Source organism: Stylophora pistillata, chromosome 10 (genome assembly GCF_964205215.1).
Source record: "Stylophora pistillata chromosome 10, jaStyPist1.2, whole genome shotgun sequence".
Classification (NCBI taxonomy): Eukaryota; Metazoa; Cnidaria; class Anthozoa; order Scleractinia; family Pocilloporidae; genus Stylophora; species Stylophora pistillata.
In genome coordinates, this window is record NC_142528.1 from 2,087,854 (window position 1) to 2,105,498 (window position 17,645).

General features: G+C 37.8%; 2 protein-coding genes across 2 annotated transcripts; one reads left to right on the top strand and one right to left on the bottom strand.

Annotated features, from left to right (window-relative positions):
- Positions 1-1,100: 1,100 nt before the first annotated feature.
- LOC148721310 (uncharacterized) lies at positions 1,101-5,090 on the bottom strand. The gene is made up of 8 exons (XM_088736128.1): positions 5,077-5,090; positions 4,634-4,970; positions 3,936-4,205; positions 3,253-3,454; positions 2,774-2,999; positions 2,550-2,566; positions 1,751-1,875; positions 1,101-1,115 (listed from the first exon to the last, which is right to left on the bottom strand). Exons 1-8 carry the CDS (start codon positions 5,088-5,090, stop codon positions 1,101-1,103), a joined length of 1,206 nt encoding a protein of 401 aa, XP_088592254.1.
- A 6,246-nt stretch (positions 5,091-11,336) lies between these two features.
- LOC148721311 (uncharacterized) lies at positions 11,337-16,797 on the top strand. The gene is made up of 4 exons (XM_088735925.1): positions 11,337-11,656; positions 13,285-13,426; positions 14,199-14,720; positions 15,769-16,797. The coding sequence occupies exons 1-4, from the start codon at positions 11,348-11,350 to the stop codon at positions 16,083-16,085; spliced, it is 1,290 nt and encodes a 429-aa protein (XP_088592051.1). The 5' UTR covers positions 11,337-11,347; the 3' UTR covers positions 16,086-16,797.
- The last annotated feature ends 848 nt before the right edge of the window (positions 16,798-17,645 follow it).

Here is a 17,645-nt window from a genome sequence, read left to right on the forward strand (position 1 = left end):
AATAAAGGCTAATAGTTTCGAAAGAAACTGTTTGGGGCTGCGTCGGTGGGGGTAACGAAATAATTTGGATATATCAACAAAGTTGAAATGGTGAATTGGCCACCTTAAGTGGCCAATTTACCGGTGGCGAATTTACCATTTCAACTTTGTAAAATTTGAAGGTTATTTCATACCATTCAAAGGAGAAAACTATTTGTCATGATTGGAGTAATTTGTTATACCTAGCAACACTGGAAGTTTGTGTGAATATTTCAAGGCTTTGTTATGTTAATAAGGATAATAATAATCTATGATGATAAATTTTTAAATAGTACTCAGACTTGAACCAGGACATAATTATAGGAAAATCTTACTTTTCCTTCTGTAGGTATCAGAGAAGCCAAAACGGCGAGAACGAAGCAGTAGAATGCAAAGGACATGTTCCCAGAAAATTCCCGTTATAATTTTCTCGAGTCAGGCAATTTGAGCTAGCTGAAGTTTAATCTGCGCTCAAATACACCTCATTCTTTCTTTATTTATAAAGTTGTCAAGGGTCATTGGTATGACTCTTGCCCCTTGGTATGTTGAGTTGGAGAACCCAATGCAGCCGTTCTTAGCGTTCAGCGCGCTAAAAGTTGTTTGTATTTTCGATCAAAGTGTGAGGAAATATGCTTAGTAGTGTTAGATCGTAGTTGTACCTTTTTATTCAGCGGTCACCACATGTACCTGTTCAGACACACAAGGTACTCGAGTACCATACCGTAAAAACGACATTGGTAAATTCTCGCTTGTGCAACTTGAAGTTTGTTTGAATCTTTTCTTCTTTGGAAGCTTTGCTAACATGGTTTGTGTATAGAGATTACTCCGCGTTTACGATTTTTATTTACGAATTGAGCAGTATAAGCCCTCAAGGATTTCATGGTAGTTCAAACTCCTAAGTTTACAAGGCCAACCAAGGGGAAATATACATTAAATTTTAATTTTACAGGTATTTGTATAGTTTCCCTTTACGTTTTCTGGAAGCTTAACCGTCAGCCGTCCTTTCGATCTTCGGTTAACCATTGGTGCTGCAAGTACTTTTATATTTATTTATTAATTGACAAAAAAATTTTAAAACTAGCCTAACCAACATTTCTCTACAAGTGGTTAAATGAGTGCGAAAAAATTTTGAACATTCCCTCTTACTTTTTCTAACACTTTTTTGTCGAAAATCTGCTATCTGGGTTTGCATGCCGACCTAGGCAGGAGTAAAAAAACATCGCCATGCTTTGAAAAATTTATCTACAGTCACAAAGACACGCGGGAGGTTGCAAGACTTGTCAAGGAGTTACAAACAAATCCCGATGTTTTGCTAGATTTCACTAAACTCACAAAGACATACAGGAAGTTGCAAGTCCTGTGGAAGAGTCACATACAAATTCCGATGGTTTTCTAAATATGACTAAACTCACAAAGACCTCCGGAAGGTTGCAAGACTTGGAGAGGCACCATTACGCAAATAAAATGTTTTGATCATCATCTTGTCGTAGTTCACCTCCACATCTCCCATGCATACTTTACTCTTATTTCATCAATTTTCCCTTCAGCCTTTCACATTTTTTAAAATAAACTTAGAAGCAAAATAACTTGGAAAGTGTTAAACTTGTATGCTACGCATGTAAAACATGCGTATCATTGATTTCCCGTCAGCAAATCAATGATAAGTCATTAGCAAACCGCGTAAGCTATCAAGATATTTGCAAGAATATCGTCTAAATTAATGGCGGTGTACCTGAACACGAGTGTCCATCGCCAGTGTATCCCTCTTTGCAAGTACAGTGATAGGAGCCCACGGTGTGTTGGTACAGTATCCATTGACGTCACAAGCATTGTTTCCACTGATGCATTCATCTTGATCTGGTTAGTTCAAGAGAAAGGAAGAAGTCATGATTTCATAAATGTTAATAAAGCAGAGAAATAGCCTCATCAAGATGAATGCATCAGTGGAAACAATGCTTGTGACGTCAATGGATACTGTGCTATTGCTTAAATAGTGCTTTACTGCGAAGGATCGTGCACATATACGTTTCATAACCGTAGTTCATATATATGTATCTCATATGTTTGTTGTTTGATTTTCCAATATTGCTGGTAAACACGGTCTATTTTGCTGGGAGACAATTAATTCTTGTTTTATGGCAGTGATTGTCAATTTAGTACTGTGTAAGGCTATTTCTCTGCTTTATTAACATTTATGAAATCATGACTTCTTCCTTTCTCTTGAACTAACCAGATCAAGATGAATGCTCCTATCACTGTACTTGCAGAGAGGGATACATTGGCGATGGACAAAAAAGCGTTAGAAAAGTTAAGAGGGAACGTTCAAAATTTTTTCGCACTCATTTAACCACTTGTAGAGAAATGTTGGTTAGGCTAATTTTAATTTTTTTTTCGGCATAATAGATAAATAAAAAAGTACTTGTAGCACCAATGGGAGTTTGAATTACCATGAAATCCTTGAAGGCTTATATTGCTCGATTCGTAAATAAAAATCGTAAACGCAGATTCTCCAGGGAGTAATCTCTATATACAAACTATGTTAGCAAAGCTTCCAAAGAAGAAAAGATTCAAACAAACTTCAAGTTGCACAAGCGAGAATTTACCAAATGTCGTTTTTACGGTATGGTACTCGAGTACCTTGTTAGCCTGCGAACAGGCTCCCGGCTTGGAGGGCGCGAAGCAGGGGAAAGGGAAGGGGACAATGTTTCACCCCACAGCATGTGATTATAAATAACTACAAACCAGTTGAACTCACCTAACTCTTCCAGAGTGATAAACAAAGACTTTATGACATCCCTCTACTCTGCACTCATAATGTCCAAGTGATGCCAGTTCCAACTCGTGGGTTTGCTGAACCAGGCATTCAATATTTTCAGAACCGAAGACATATTCATCAATGAATGTTTTACAAAGATTTAGCAACCACTCTCCTTGCGTTGCATTACATACAGAACCATCAGGCAAAATGTAGTTTGGTTTGTCTGAAAATAATATTAATTTACAACTCATGATTTAAAATAATGTTAATTTCCTAATTGTACTACTGTTGTATTGTACAAAACAAACAATTTTGTGTCATGTGACTATCAGTTCAATTACTAAAATTATAATAAATATTGGGGAGGGTTAGATAAGGAAACACTAACATTTTTTATCTAGCCTGATAATCTGCATATTTTGGGAGCTAGAAATTGACTGAAAAATAAACATTGGAAAAAAATATAGGAATAATACCATCTGCTTTGGCCATTCCTGACATTTCAGCAAAGGCAGCACAGATATGACCTTCAACCTCGCACTGGTGGAACTCCTTATACTCATTGTATTTCTTCTTAGGACCAGCTGATGCATTTGTCTTGCGGGTGCGGTTCATACTAGCTTTGGCGGTTCCAAGCTCACTTCCTGAATCTGATTTATAAAACATTTCAAACTCCATCTACCAAAAAAAAAAAACCAACTAATTATTCGATAAGTAATCCTCAAAGTATGATAACACAAAAATGAAAAATCCGAATGCTGGCCTCAACAAGACAGCAACCTTGATGTTTCTACTGACTGCCACTTGATAGAGGGTCAAGCCCCAAGTGAACCTTTGAAGTGGATTCAAACCAAGAGCAAACCATCTAACTGTTTTCTCAAAACCCAGTAACCAATCTATTAAACATGATATAAATGAAAACAATAGTTTGTTTAATATTTTTTCAACTTCAAGGCTGACCAAAAGATCAAGCATTCTACCAAAGCCAATCATTTTGCATGTTTGCCTATTTAGTACCTGGGATATGCTAATGAAATTTGGAAAGAAGTTACTTGCTACAAATATTGCATAGGCCAACAACCTGTGTGAAGCTAAGGGTTTTATCTCTAAGTTAAAATTCTTACTCTTACTTTTGATGCTTGAATAGATACAGACATACCTCATATAAGTTTACTTTAGCATGCCAGTCAGCAAATTCAGGATGAACACCTTCAAGGCGGTCAAATCCATTGTCTCCATCCTGGAATGTTCCAATTACATTCCTCGCTCTCTCTTCAAACAACTGATCTCCATGAAAAGGAATAGGTGTCAAAACCTTCTTTGAATCCCCTTCTCTACAACATGGAACATATTTTTCTTGATTCTTAATTAATAGCTGTGCTATATCACCTGCTACATTTGGATTGAAGAATTCCATACCAAGACAGCACTACAGAAAAGGAATGAAAAATAAAAATACAAAATAATCCAGATAAACTGTTCCAAAAAACATAATTAAACCTTATAGATCAAATTTTATGAAAGTAGTGTTATTTTGTTCTTAATTATTTGTGTGTTAACTAGAGGAACCTTTTGATAACAGTTCTATTAGAACTGATAGGTTATACTGTATACACATTCGTGTTATTATTATTATTGTTGTTATTATTAGAACAAAACAATGTACTGAACTCTTTTAACAAGACGTTAAAACTGGCTGTAAGTGAATTTTGAAGGTGTATGTTCTGTGTTTTAACTTTATCTTTGGTCTAACTAATTTTGAATCAGTTTGATTTTTATTTGTCATTGTCTCATGTTGATTGTTATAATTCTGAAATAGAGGACAACTACCTAGAATAGGAAAAACAAATTAATTACTATTTCAGACATCTTGGATGCTTCTGAAGAGAATGGATGGGGTATGTGGTTAATAACTACTCTCCTTAAGAACTGGAATTCTTTCAGGTGTTTGGTCACAACACGACTGACTAAAATTGCCCATGACCGTCTTAGTCTTGCCTGAACATCAGGTGTTGGGAGGAGCTCTACCAGCTGTAATTCATCCAGGCTTTTCTGGGGCTTGATGTTGTCTAGCAGGGGATCAATTACACTGTCGCGTATGGCATACTGGTGTGTCCAGTGGATTGACTGGTTGCCATGCTCTTTTGTTTGAATCCGTGCATGAAGTTCGTAATCAATGTTGTCACCTACTATCCTGATAATAATAAATTGTAAAAAAAATAATTAAAACCAATTGCACCAAAACATTCTGACACTACTATCCCTACAATTTGCAGTAGCTTGAAGTTACAACCCCTCACATCGAGTTTAACATTTTATGCCTTCGTGTGGTTTATTTTAAAAGGCTTCAATAGTTTTCAAGTAGGCCTTTAAAAAAAACAGTACAGAAATTTCTATAGGGACTGGTGCTTTCATTGCATTTTACAGTATTTGCATAACTTGTTGACCTGAAAAAGTAAATTTGGGAGCATAATGCCACTTGATTCCGTAGGTTTCTTTCAATGTATGGAGGCACTCTTTTACAACATTAAGTTAACATTAGAACAAGCGAGTTTGTTAATTCATATTTTTGTTTCATTGTTTTGCAAGAAAAAGATATTTGCATGTTGTAATCAAAGTGTTTTAATTTTTGTACCTGTTTGATTAAAACGGAGATTGTTCACCGTCGATTCGTTGAGTTCCTTGAGATGGTTTATTTGCAAAAATAATGCTGTCAGGGATATACGGGATATGCTAGGAACTATATAGAACCGAAAGGCCAATGATCCTTTCAAACAAGTTTCTACCGTCTGAAGAATTTCTGTGTTACTTCTGGATTTTGTATGAAAGTCCTAGGTGTTTAGTTATGATGGTTTGGTCGTCTTTATTTTGCGGTCAAGTTTGGGTAGATAAGGAGAGCGTAGAAATATTTGTTAAAACGTTTTCAAGTAACTTATCGCCATACATTGCATCCCTACAGAGACAATTAAGCCAGAATAGATAAACACATAAAGGACAACTTTCCCTAAAATTAAATTGAAGGTGACCGATATGCATTAAGTATAATCGAATTTCACCAACCAACTACATCCCAGAGAAACTTATTCAATTGTGGCAACCACTGACAACCCCATAATTAAACAGAGAAGGTTGTGTATTTGAACGCATATTAAACTTCAGCTGTCTCAATTTGTCTGATATTTCTCAGGCATAAGGTTGAAAAACTCGCCGTAATTGTTCGCCTGAAGTACAGCGGGCATTTTCTAGGAAAAATGGTCTTTGTATTCTACTGCTTCGTTCTCGCCGTTTTGGCTTCCTTAATACCAGAAGGACAAGGTGAGATTTTCCTATAGTTATGTCCTAACTCCTGTCTGAGTACTTTTTAAAAGTTTACCAAGTCATTATGTTCCATTTTTATTATCCTTATTAGCATAACTAAGTCCTTAAATATTCGCACAGGCTTCTTTAAGAAGTATAAAAGAAATTAAAGTTATTTCAACCAAATAGTTTTGGCCCTGGACAGGCATAGTATATACAACGTACGCATTTTATAAGAAGTTCAGAATAAAATTTTAAGAGAACATGCTTCTTGGATTAGCCGAAAGGGACAGTTTAACTCAGAACATTTAAATACGTCTCTGTAATGCTGTCCATAAACGTTCTCGACTTTTCGATTCGGCGCGATGGATAAGCGGCCACTGGCAGATCTACGAATTTTAAAACAAGTGGGAAGTCTTAGTGAACTGAACTAAAACAGTTCGGCTGGATCAAATGGAGCGAAACTTTTAAATCAGGTAATATAATTTTTTAAAAATAAGGTTATGTTGAAAAAATTCATGAGAAAAGAGAAAGCAACAGAGCTTTTACCTTTGGGCTTAAACATGTTATTTGTATTGAAACTCGGCTTTTGGTAGATCTCACATACATCATCTTATCACTGTTACTTCCTAAAAAGGGCTTTCCAAGCTAAACAGGTGGTTTCAAGGATAAAAATTGTTAAAAATTTTTTTACGCAGTCCTCTTCGATCAAAACGGAGATTGGTGGCCGTCGATCCGTGGATTTCCTTATGATATTTTATTTTCAAAAATTACGCAATCAGGTTTTTAACTTCTTCAAGCGCGAGAACAAAGATGACAAACACGACTTTGTTTTGCACGATCTGACGCGTATATCGAAACAGAGCGGAGTCTTTTTGTCGTTGAACACAGGTTTCATTGCGAACTGTGGACGGATTTTTAAGATCTATGAGTTATTTCATAAAAGAATGAAGGTTCCGTCCTGGTGTACCGGTTCCCAAGGGAATTACCATCGTTTTTTTTTTGTTTAGCTGGTCATTGGTTAGCTGTCGTGTATTATTTGTTCTTTTGTATCGGCTCTTGTGAACCGCTACACGAGGACAGAACCACAATGAATGTCCGGCGGTATCAGTATTGCGAACTCCGAAGATCGGAAATTTCAAGATGAACAGTGATGTCAGTAAATTTTCTTGCTCTCAAAAAGATATCAACTTTAGTTAGCTTTGATGTAAATAAAGATGTTGGACAGCATTTTTCGAATACAGGAAAAGATTCTGTGTGATAGAAATTCATGGACGTGTTCACTACAGAGGACATAGTTTTGAAAAGGAATTCATCTTTAACAGTGATGCAGACATCCCGTTTTGACTGACAGGAAAATTTAGCGGCCTCAAGCTGAATCAAATTCAACACCTAATTTTGAGTCCGTGCTTTCACTTAGTGGGGTAAATTTGAAAAAAACAAACTTATTCTTATAGTATAGCCTACCATCAGCACAAATCTGGATAATACAGCTGTCCATCGAAAACGCAAAATTTCGAAAACACGCTTTTAAAGAGGATGATATGAAAATGCCGACTTCACCCCTGTGGTATGTCCAGAATAGTTAAAGAAAAAGAAGCTTTTCGAACATTCTTCCTATAGCACTATAGCACAAGGCTTTCTACTTTCCTTCATAGTTTTCCAAGATTTGCTATCACTTGCTAGTTCGAAATCAGACTCTGGAAAGCAGTCGCATCATTGGTCACAGTTCCTTGTATCGTATTTCCTTTTCACTTGACCAAAATGTGACATTTTAGGATTTGTTGTTCCTATTATACTCAATTACGCTCAGTCTTATAATGTGCATGCTAGAGCATACATTTCAGCGTTTCGTCTCCTGGTGATCCACACTGTGGAAGTAAACTTTTAATACATTTTTAGAGATAAAAACCCAGCACCTGAATAGGTATTAAAAGAGTTAATAAAAACTTTCACTTTTCATTCATAATACGCAGTATAGTTGAAATCTGAAGTCACGCTACATAACAACACACGCTTTTCATGAAATGAGTTTTGAGCTGAGACCAAACAAAAAGATCTTTTTTTTTGACAGGGAGCCCACGTCACAAAGTGTGGTTTGTGACGCGAAAACGTAATCGTTTTTAACGAACTAAACAAGCTTGGACGAGACGACCATTATTACGTACGTGATTAACACGAATCACTCTACATACCAACACGAGTAGTTTATAGACTTCGGCGTGGATCACTGAGTCGATCGATCACAATAGCTGATCGCATCAAAAAGAAGTTAAACTTTGCTATGATCATTCAGAATATAAATAAAAAACAACTCTACTGGTGTTTAACGTAAAGCCAAAAGCCAAGAGCCAAACCAAAGCGAGAGTCATACAGTACTAACACTGCTGTACAGTCCCAATTTAAGTAGAAGTGCTTGTCAGTAGAAGTGCTTGGTAGCAGCTTTCTAACTTAACACAATTTTTCTCTAGGTTATTGCCGCAATTTGAAGTTTACCAGTTTTCCTAAACCTGACTACCGACTGGAGAATCACACGGTTCGAACTGTTGACGTGGTTGACGAGGATATCTGCATGCTACAATGCTACCTGGAACCTAACTGCGTCAGTTATAACTTTCATACGATAAAACAATTGCAAGCGCCTGAAAAACACAAGTGTGAACTGAATAATGCAACCATTGAACACGATCGAGACCTAGTGAAAAACAAAAGTTATGTTTACCGCGGAGCTGAGGTGAGGATTAATTCTAAGAGCTATAACTAATACTCCCGTCCTTGTCCAGGAAAGCCTTGTATTTATTTGTATTTGTATTTGTATTTATATATTACTCCACTCCACGTAGTAGTACGTTAAGTTACATACTGACAAGGTAATAACCACTAGGCAATTCTAATTCTGTACCACGGGAAAGCTTTGATACGAGACCAAAGGATTCACCCACCTCTCCTTTCCTTTGAAATTCCCTGCTTGAGACGGGAATAAATGAACAGACGCGAGGAACCTGTCATGCCTGCCGAAATACCATTTTAAGTTTCCCTTCTCCTTTTCTCCTTAAGAATGCTTGCGCGGAAAATCCCTGCAAGAATAACGCAACATGCCAAGCTGGGTTTACAGACAGAGATTATCAGTGTTTGTGTGTTGATGGATCTGGATTTGAAGGCCATGATTGTGATGAGGGTAAGGAATCTCATACTTTTATTAGGGCAGAAACATTGAATATAAGTGACGAGTTCCACACTCTCCTCCCCCAAGTTGAAATTCGTTCCGGTGATTGGGCAGACTTATTTGAAAGGGACGAGTGTCAAACAATCGCTAGAACCTCAACAGTTTTAATAGTCAGAGAATATCATAGCTGAGAGCTTTTGTCTTTTAAGGTTTACGGTGAAAATGATCACGGTTAGCAGAAGCTATGTCATTAAGAAAATGGGTACTGGATGCGGGTTCATGACCTTTTTCCCCCATCTTCTCGATACATTTTTTCCTTATGTCTTCCGTCAACCTCTAGGCCACTTGTAGTTTCTCAGTTTCTTTTTATTGAAGTAAATGTCAATGAAACTAAGTACGAATTTTTACGCCAAAATTCAGACATGACCCCATTATCAAGAAAAGATATAACGTAATGAAAAGCTTTTTAAATCTTCTCAAAGGAGCCAACTATCTATGATGTTCATCACTTTCTTTTTCCAGTTATAGACGAGTGTTTGACTGGTAAACATGGCTGTGGAAGTAATGCGACATATCTACTAATTGCATGTGAGCAGTGAGCAGGATAATAAGTAGTTGCAACACTTTGCTATTTTAAATTGGTAGTTTAAAGTTTCCTTTTGTTTTGAAATAGATTTGCGTTGTCAAGAAACACTTGGTATCGAAAGTGGTGCAATCAAACACGAGCAGATAAGTGTCTCATCCCATAAAGGGAAGACCGTGAAAAACACAAGATTACATGGCGCTGGGGAGACTTGGATAGCTGATAGGACTGATTCAAATCCGTGGCTCCAGCTAGATCTCAGAGCTCAACACACTAAAGTAACACTAGTAGCAACACAAGGATCCCATCAGAAAAGTTACTGGGTGGAGATGTACAAGCTACAATACAGCAACTATGGAGTGAGATTTCAGTACTACAGGGAACAAGGACAAACCCCAGTTAAGGTAAAACAGATCCGAGGCGGTAGAATATTTTGAAACGTGAGCTGCTTATTGTGCGCCGCAAAGTCAAAATTAGAACTTAACTTAAACTTCCCAATGTGTTCTTTGAGTAGTTTGTTAGGACAAGCAGTACTTTTTGTTAGGATAAGCACCGCTCCTTGCAGTCAGAGCTTCATTGCTCGATTTGTTGCAATGTATAAAACGTTCGTAAAGTTTCATACTTTTTACCATTTTCTTTGCCCGGGTATAACTCTCATCTATCCAGCTTTTGATTAATCTCAGATTGATATTTGTAGAAAAAGTTCGTCTTAATTTTACCGTACCGTGGTATGGGATGAATTTCCCGAGTCAAATCGAATCGGTTTACTCGTGAAATCATTGCAGTATGTTATTTTATAGATAGTAGTTAGCAAGTTCTTATGTATACAACGCAAGCACGTAAAGTACATTTTAAAACAAAACGAGCACCATTCATTTCATATTTATCTTGATGTAGGAGTTTAATGGAAACACAGACAAGAACAGTGTTGTTTATCACGACCTAAACCCACCAATCAAAGCAAGGTACATACGTTTCCTACCACTGAAGTGGAACCATAAGATATCAATGAGAGTGGAACTGTATGGATGTGTGAAAGGTAAGGAAGACGGCTGTCTTCCAATGCTGATACTCATTGTATCTAGCCGGCTAATTGCATAAACTGAACAATCGATTCTGTTTTGTATTGTGTCGAATAAAAGATCCCGTTGTCAAGAAAAACTAGGTGAAGAAAATTGAAAGTTAAAAGTTGAATCAGCCGTACTAAAAACATAAAAAACGTGAGTGGTTAACAAAGACAATGACTGTCGGGTGCGTCCCAGAAATTGCTTCTAAATTTCCCTCAAACGAAACTATATGCAGTTTTCCTCTAATAAGCTTGAGACATTAAACGACTCCGCGCCACAGTTGATCTGATCATAGGAGTTCTTTAAGGTTCTTCATTTCGTTGAAAGTTTCTGGAATTATGTTAAAGACAGTTTTAGCTTAATATAAACTACACTTAATTAATTATTGGGTTGTCCTATAGCTGCTTTGTAAATCGTCTATAAACCTTTCCAAAACAGAATGTGGAAGATTTCTCGGTATGCAAAGCGGTGAAATCTCTGATGGACAATTAAGCGCCTCCTCAGAGAGAGATTCCAATCATTCTGCCGCCCAGGGTAGACTTTACTTCGTGCATCCTAACAAAGCGGAATCTTGGGCAGCTGCAAGCAATGATACGGATCAATGGCTCCAAGCTGATCTGGTTGTTCTGCACACAAAAGTGATACGTGTGGCAACACAAGGTAGTAATGGACACCAGAGGGAGTGGGTTACGAAGTACAATCTGCAGTACGGCAACAATACAGGAAGGTTCTACAATTATACAGTGCCAGGACAAAACATTACGAAGGTAGAATTGATTTATCGTGTATCGCGTGATTTCCGTTTAATATAAGCGGGAAAATAATTTTTTTTTGATCATCATTAGCAGAGTCTTTGCAATATGCACCGCAAATGATATAAAACATCGAGGCCCCCGAGGGGAACGCCGAGAAGAATGGTACATGAATAAGTGACAGGTCTGTTTTTACATCGTAAGAACTGATATTCATAATATAGCCTGTATTATAATAATAATAATAATAATAATAATAATAATAATAATGATAATATCGTTTATTCAAACCTCTTGCAGAGAATGCTGAATTACAGGTTTATAATATTAAGAAGAATTATAGGAGAAAAAAGGGGGAAAACTGTACAAAATGCATTAAACAACAAACATATGAAATACATATATATGAACTGCGGTTATGAAGCGTATGTGCACGATCCTTCGCAGTAAAGCACTATTTAAGCAATAGTGAAAATCAGACCTGAAAAAATTCAGGCCTGTACGGGATTCGAACCACTGACCTCTGCGATACTAGTGCAGCGCTCTACCAATTGAGCTAACAAGCCAACTGGGAGGAGGCCATCAAATTAATTCGATATAAACCCGTAGATGATAGTATCGCAGAGGTCAGTGGTTCGAATCCCGTACAGGCCTGAATTTTTTTCAGGTCTGATTTTCACTATTGCTTAAATAGTGCTTTACTGCGAAGGATCGTGCACATACGCTTCATAACCGCAGTTCATATATATGTATTTCATATGTTTGTTGTTTGATTTATCATCTACGGGTTTATGTCGAATTAATTTGATGGCCTGCTCCCAGTTGGCTTGTTAGCTCAATTGGTAGAGCGCTGCACTAGTATCGCAGAGGTCAGTGGTTCGAATCCCGTACAGGCCTGAATTTTTTCAGGTCTGATTTTCACTATTGCTTAAATAGTGCTTTACTGCGAAGGATCGTGCACACACGCAAAATGCATTAAACTACATACAAGTAAAAACAGCATGTACATAGAAATAATAATACTAAAATGATAATAATGTTTATTATAAAAAAAAAACGAGTATGATTAAACTTACAAGTATTTGACTGTCACAAAGTTCTTAAAATGATCGGTTGACTTTTTTGAGTGATAGTGAGTACGATTTGATCTTAAATTGTAGCGGTCTGAAGATTTACGAACGTCGGCATACATTGCAGTATAAAGGGGGTTGTCATTATGAATACGACTTATTACCGGCTAGCATTAGGGTATCTGAGTACGAATGACCTGGCCAAATAATGGCGAGAGCACGCCTCTCCACTGACTCTAAGGTCTTAGATAAGTAGGACGGTAAATTGGCAAATGCAGTAGAGGCGTACTCAAGTATGGAAAATATTAGGCAGCAATAGATGTAGACGATATCTTCCGCTGGGACAGAACTTCTCCTGAGCTGCCTTAAAGCAAACAACCGTCTGTTAGCCTTCTTCAGCAGGTGGTCAACATGCGTCCCCCAGGAAAGGTCATTGGACAAGCTTCTACAACAGCGTCCCCCGATACGACCGGGGGAGCCTTGTAACTATTATACTGAAGGAAGTCAACAGTCATGCACTTAAATTAAAGATTTAATTGAAAGGCTGTCATGTTTTATGTTGTTGATTGAAAGGTTTTTCGTGGAAACGCAGATCAGAATACCGTGGTTTATCACGACCTTAACCCACCAATCACTGCGCGTTACATTCGTTTTAAACCAGTAGAGTGGCAGAACTGGATATCAATGGGGGTTGAACTGTATGGCTGTGTACAAGGTAAGGCCTGCATGACAATATCGCCCGAGTGGTACCTCTTGAAAAGATCAATTTATACTAGATGAGATTTCATTTCCAGTTCAAACACAAGCGCTCGGATATTATTCGCTGTGTGTAATCTCAACGGCGCAATTTTTGTGGACCAATAACAGGGCGAAGTAAGGCAACGCCAATGAAATCCCCGATAACTTATTCCAGTCATTCGAAAATTGCTCTGCAGGGCATTACTCAATTGACTTATCAGCTTTGGTCATAAGGAATTCCTTTATTCTTCACTCTCTTCCTTTCACCATCACCTGTGATCGCCGAACAACGATCTTGAATAAATTGACGAGAAAAACGACTCAATTTATGGGAATGGGAAAGAAACTTCGTCCTCTCCTGGGATTTTTAGTTCTCCCAACAACAAAATTCAGTGACAGCTGAATTCTACAGTTTATGAAAGTATCATGTGTCTGTTCAAAAACACAATTTTGTTTCAGATATCTTATTGTCGAATGTTATCCTCAAATGCAGTGAGGTCAGTCAATACCCGACTATCAAAGGTTTCTACTTTCTAAAAATACAATGGTCAGCAGGCTTTAGAAAATAGCACAGTACGACAAAATTCGAACACTCCAAGTGACTGACGTTTCCGTTCCAGTGTGATCCAATAATTTACGTTACTATAAGAACATTTCCGTTGTAATGGCAACTCTGAAGTGACGAAGAAAATTTGAAAAATTTCCAACTAACATCGAAACTTTCATTTTATTTCACGTCTATTATATAGAATTTACAGCTGTGTTTACAAACCTGGGTCAGAGTGGATCTCAGGGTCCAGACTCAATCGGTAGTCACTACACAGATCAGGATCATAGCGGACAAGTTACGGTGTCAAACGGTACTCAACTCTGGACTGTGCCACGCACTGGCGAATACAGAATGGAAGCAATAGGAGCCTCAGGGGGGTACGGTGAGGACAGTGACATCAACAACGGAGGAAGAGGGGCAAGGATGATTGGAAACTTTAATTTGACCAAAGATGAGAATATCTTTGTACTTGTTGGTCAAAAAGGGAGAAGAGGGAATGGCAACCCAAAAACTGCCGGAGGTGGTGGAGGTACATTTGTGGTGAAAGGAAACAACACGCCTTTGATCATTGCTGGAGGAGGAGGGGGGGTTAGAAAAATGTCAGAACAACATCCAGGATGTGATGCGTCCATTAATACAACAGGGAATGCAGGATACAACTTGCCACTGGGGACAGGAGGAAGCAGTGGAAGTGGAGGAAATACCACTGGTAAAAGATCAGGTAAGCGGAGAAAGAAGAAAAATCCATTAGTATATTCAATTCATTGGGACAGTAAGACGACAGTAAAATTAATCAGCGCCCAGTTGTTCAAAGGCCGATTAGTGCTAACCCAGGCTTAAACTTCAATCCCGGTTTCTATATTTCTCTGTTCAAAAGCAGTTTTGGAATGATTTTCCCAATTCGTTTTAGAACAATCGATCATCAAATTTTAGACAAATGGAATTACACTGAATTTTCTTATGAAGCTTTCAGATCTAAAATCAAATTTCACACTAACCCTGGGTTATCTTAATCCATCTTTGAACAACCCAACCCAGATCTCTATTGGAATTATTAATCCTAAATTTTGATTTTTTTTTCTTTTCTAGTTAACAACATCTGTAGTGGCACCTCTTTAAATATCTAAAGTTCAACTGAGTTTCGTTCGTTCAGTCTCTAAAAATCCTACTCAACTTATTTACTGCTCACCACCGATCCGTCAATATGCACTATCATCGCGTTATTTCAATTTCTCGTGTATGAGATATTAATAGAACAACTGGCGAGACCTTCATATTAGCTAATAGCGATTTTGGATTAAATAGTACAACTTTTTAAAATTAAGCTCGTAGCACTCAACTAGCTAAAACTGTGGCTCCCAAAATATTTTTTCTCACGTCGCCTAAAAAATTCCCAATTTTTGACAACTTCGCCTTTTCCTGTTCGTAAGTCCGGCCAAGCCTTTATGGTCATTGGCCCACGTAATAGTTCTTAACTATGGCTTATAAAAACAGGCGTTCAGTGTTAACTTGTAAAACTCCCTGAGGAAGTCTACGACAGTTAGACGAAACGCGTCGGAGAATAAAGTAGTTTTACAACTACTGTTCTCAGAGTGTTGCCCACTAGCTTAGTTTTAAAAAATTGTGCAATGCAAAATTTTAACACTGACTATTCCTCATAAGCTTTTGCATGGCTACAATATTCAATGATTTTGTGTAATTATTTTTTAGTTTATAATGAAAATGTTGCTTTTTATAAGAGAGCTACTTATCATGTTTTGGTTTTGTAGGTGGAGGTGGTGGTGGCTTCTATAATAAGGGACAAGATGATTCTACGAGCGGTAGTGGTCAAGGAGGTAAAGGATATCTTCAAGGAGGAGTAGGAGGACGTGCCCTGGGTGGGTTCGGAGGTGGCGGTGGTTTACGCGGAGGCAACAATGGAGCTGGCGGCGGTGGAGGTTACTCTGGGGGAAATGGCGGAGCAGCTGATGAAAATTTTTCCTGTGGGGGAGGGGGGGGATCTTTTAACAATGGAACAAATCAGCAAAATGAATGTTGTTATAATAGCGATGGACATGGTAGAGTGATTATCACATTTATCCAGTGAAGTGTACAAGGCAGTACTTTCTTTAACGGTTGGTGATTATCATGTTTTGAGACTGTTTTTTGTAACTTTAACTGGAAGAGTTGATAAATCTTTGGGTCATTATTCAGTTTTTTTTTTTTCGGGTTCTAAGGTGTAGGCTACGCAAAGCAACCTGTAGAACTAAAGTCATCATTCTGTGGTTTGAAGTTCAGAGTTGAAATTTACAAACAAAGTTTTCAAGAGTAGAATATTTTTTAATGTCGTATAACTTAACTAGGAATCAATCTCCTCCAATGAGGCTGCAAGGTTTGGGTGTTTGTTGTTCATCTTTGAAGGTCAGGGGACAAAAATATGTGGTAATGTCAATAATAATTAAACTTTCAACTGCTTTTTTTGTTTTGTTTTAACTTCCAACTATTTAGCGTGGTTTAGACTGTAAGATGTATTAATAATTTTGTAGCTGTACACAAAGCTTTTTAGGTGACGGTGCAGTTTGGGAGATCATTACAAGAACCAAGTACACCTAAGCGCATTGCGGTTTCTTTAAACTCCAGGGATGACAAACCAAAGCCAAACACTAGCACTCATCACATATGGTGTAGCTATTTCATTAAAATTACCACATGATTTCAATAAGTGTTTCATCCTTAAATTTCCTGGAGATTCAAATGGAGGAAAGGATAAAACTGATTCAATGTTTCAAAGCTTTCAATGACACCTAAGCAGGGAGAGATCCGGAGAATCGAAGAAGAGGTGGAGGGAGGGGAGGGGGAAGGGGAGGGGCAGGGAGAGAGCGGGACTTCAATCTATGCAAAAAGAAAATTCTCACAAAAGGGGATGGGGGTGCATTCTCCCTTTCGTGTCATGAGGCTCGGAAAGTTGTATGGTTTTAATGATAAGTTATTTGTGGAAAAATTTTTTTCAATTGAGTGTGAAGCTTTACCATCAGTTTGCAATCAATTTGTTTTTCTCAAAATCAAAACAGAATTTCATTTACTATAGAACCAACGTGATCCAGTATCTCTTGTTTCTTTCCACTCTCTTGGGCTGACTGAGTTTTCACCTGCATGAGGTAGATTGTCTTTTTGTTGCGATTAGCTTCATTTGCAGATTTTTTACGGAGAGACTATTTTACCGATGTATAGTGTCCTTTGGTGGCTATCATCGGAGTCCGCCGTTTGTGAGTAGGTTCCTGGGTTACCAGTTAATTGAAAAGCATTCAGCTTCACCTCTCGCGGTATCCTGCAAAATGAAAAACTGGCTAGGGTTAAAACCAACTTGTAGATGTGGCCGGGATGTATACAGGGGGAAGGCGAGGAGTTAACAAATAAAAACATGATATAGATAAGAATGAAATATTCAAAACGAAATTCAATCCTCTTTACAGTTGTCAGAATGAATTATTTCGATGCTGGGTCACCGGCATTTCTCGAAGGTCCCGGTAAACTTACGAGTTTCTTTACGAGCCCGTAAGGCTGTTCTATTTTCATTCGAGGCAGGGGTTTCAAGTGGTTTGTGTATTATACAATAAAACTAGCAGCTAAAGAAGCGAAATGGACTGGTGAGGATGTCAGAGAAGTT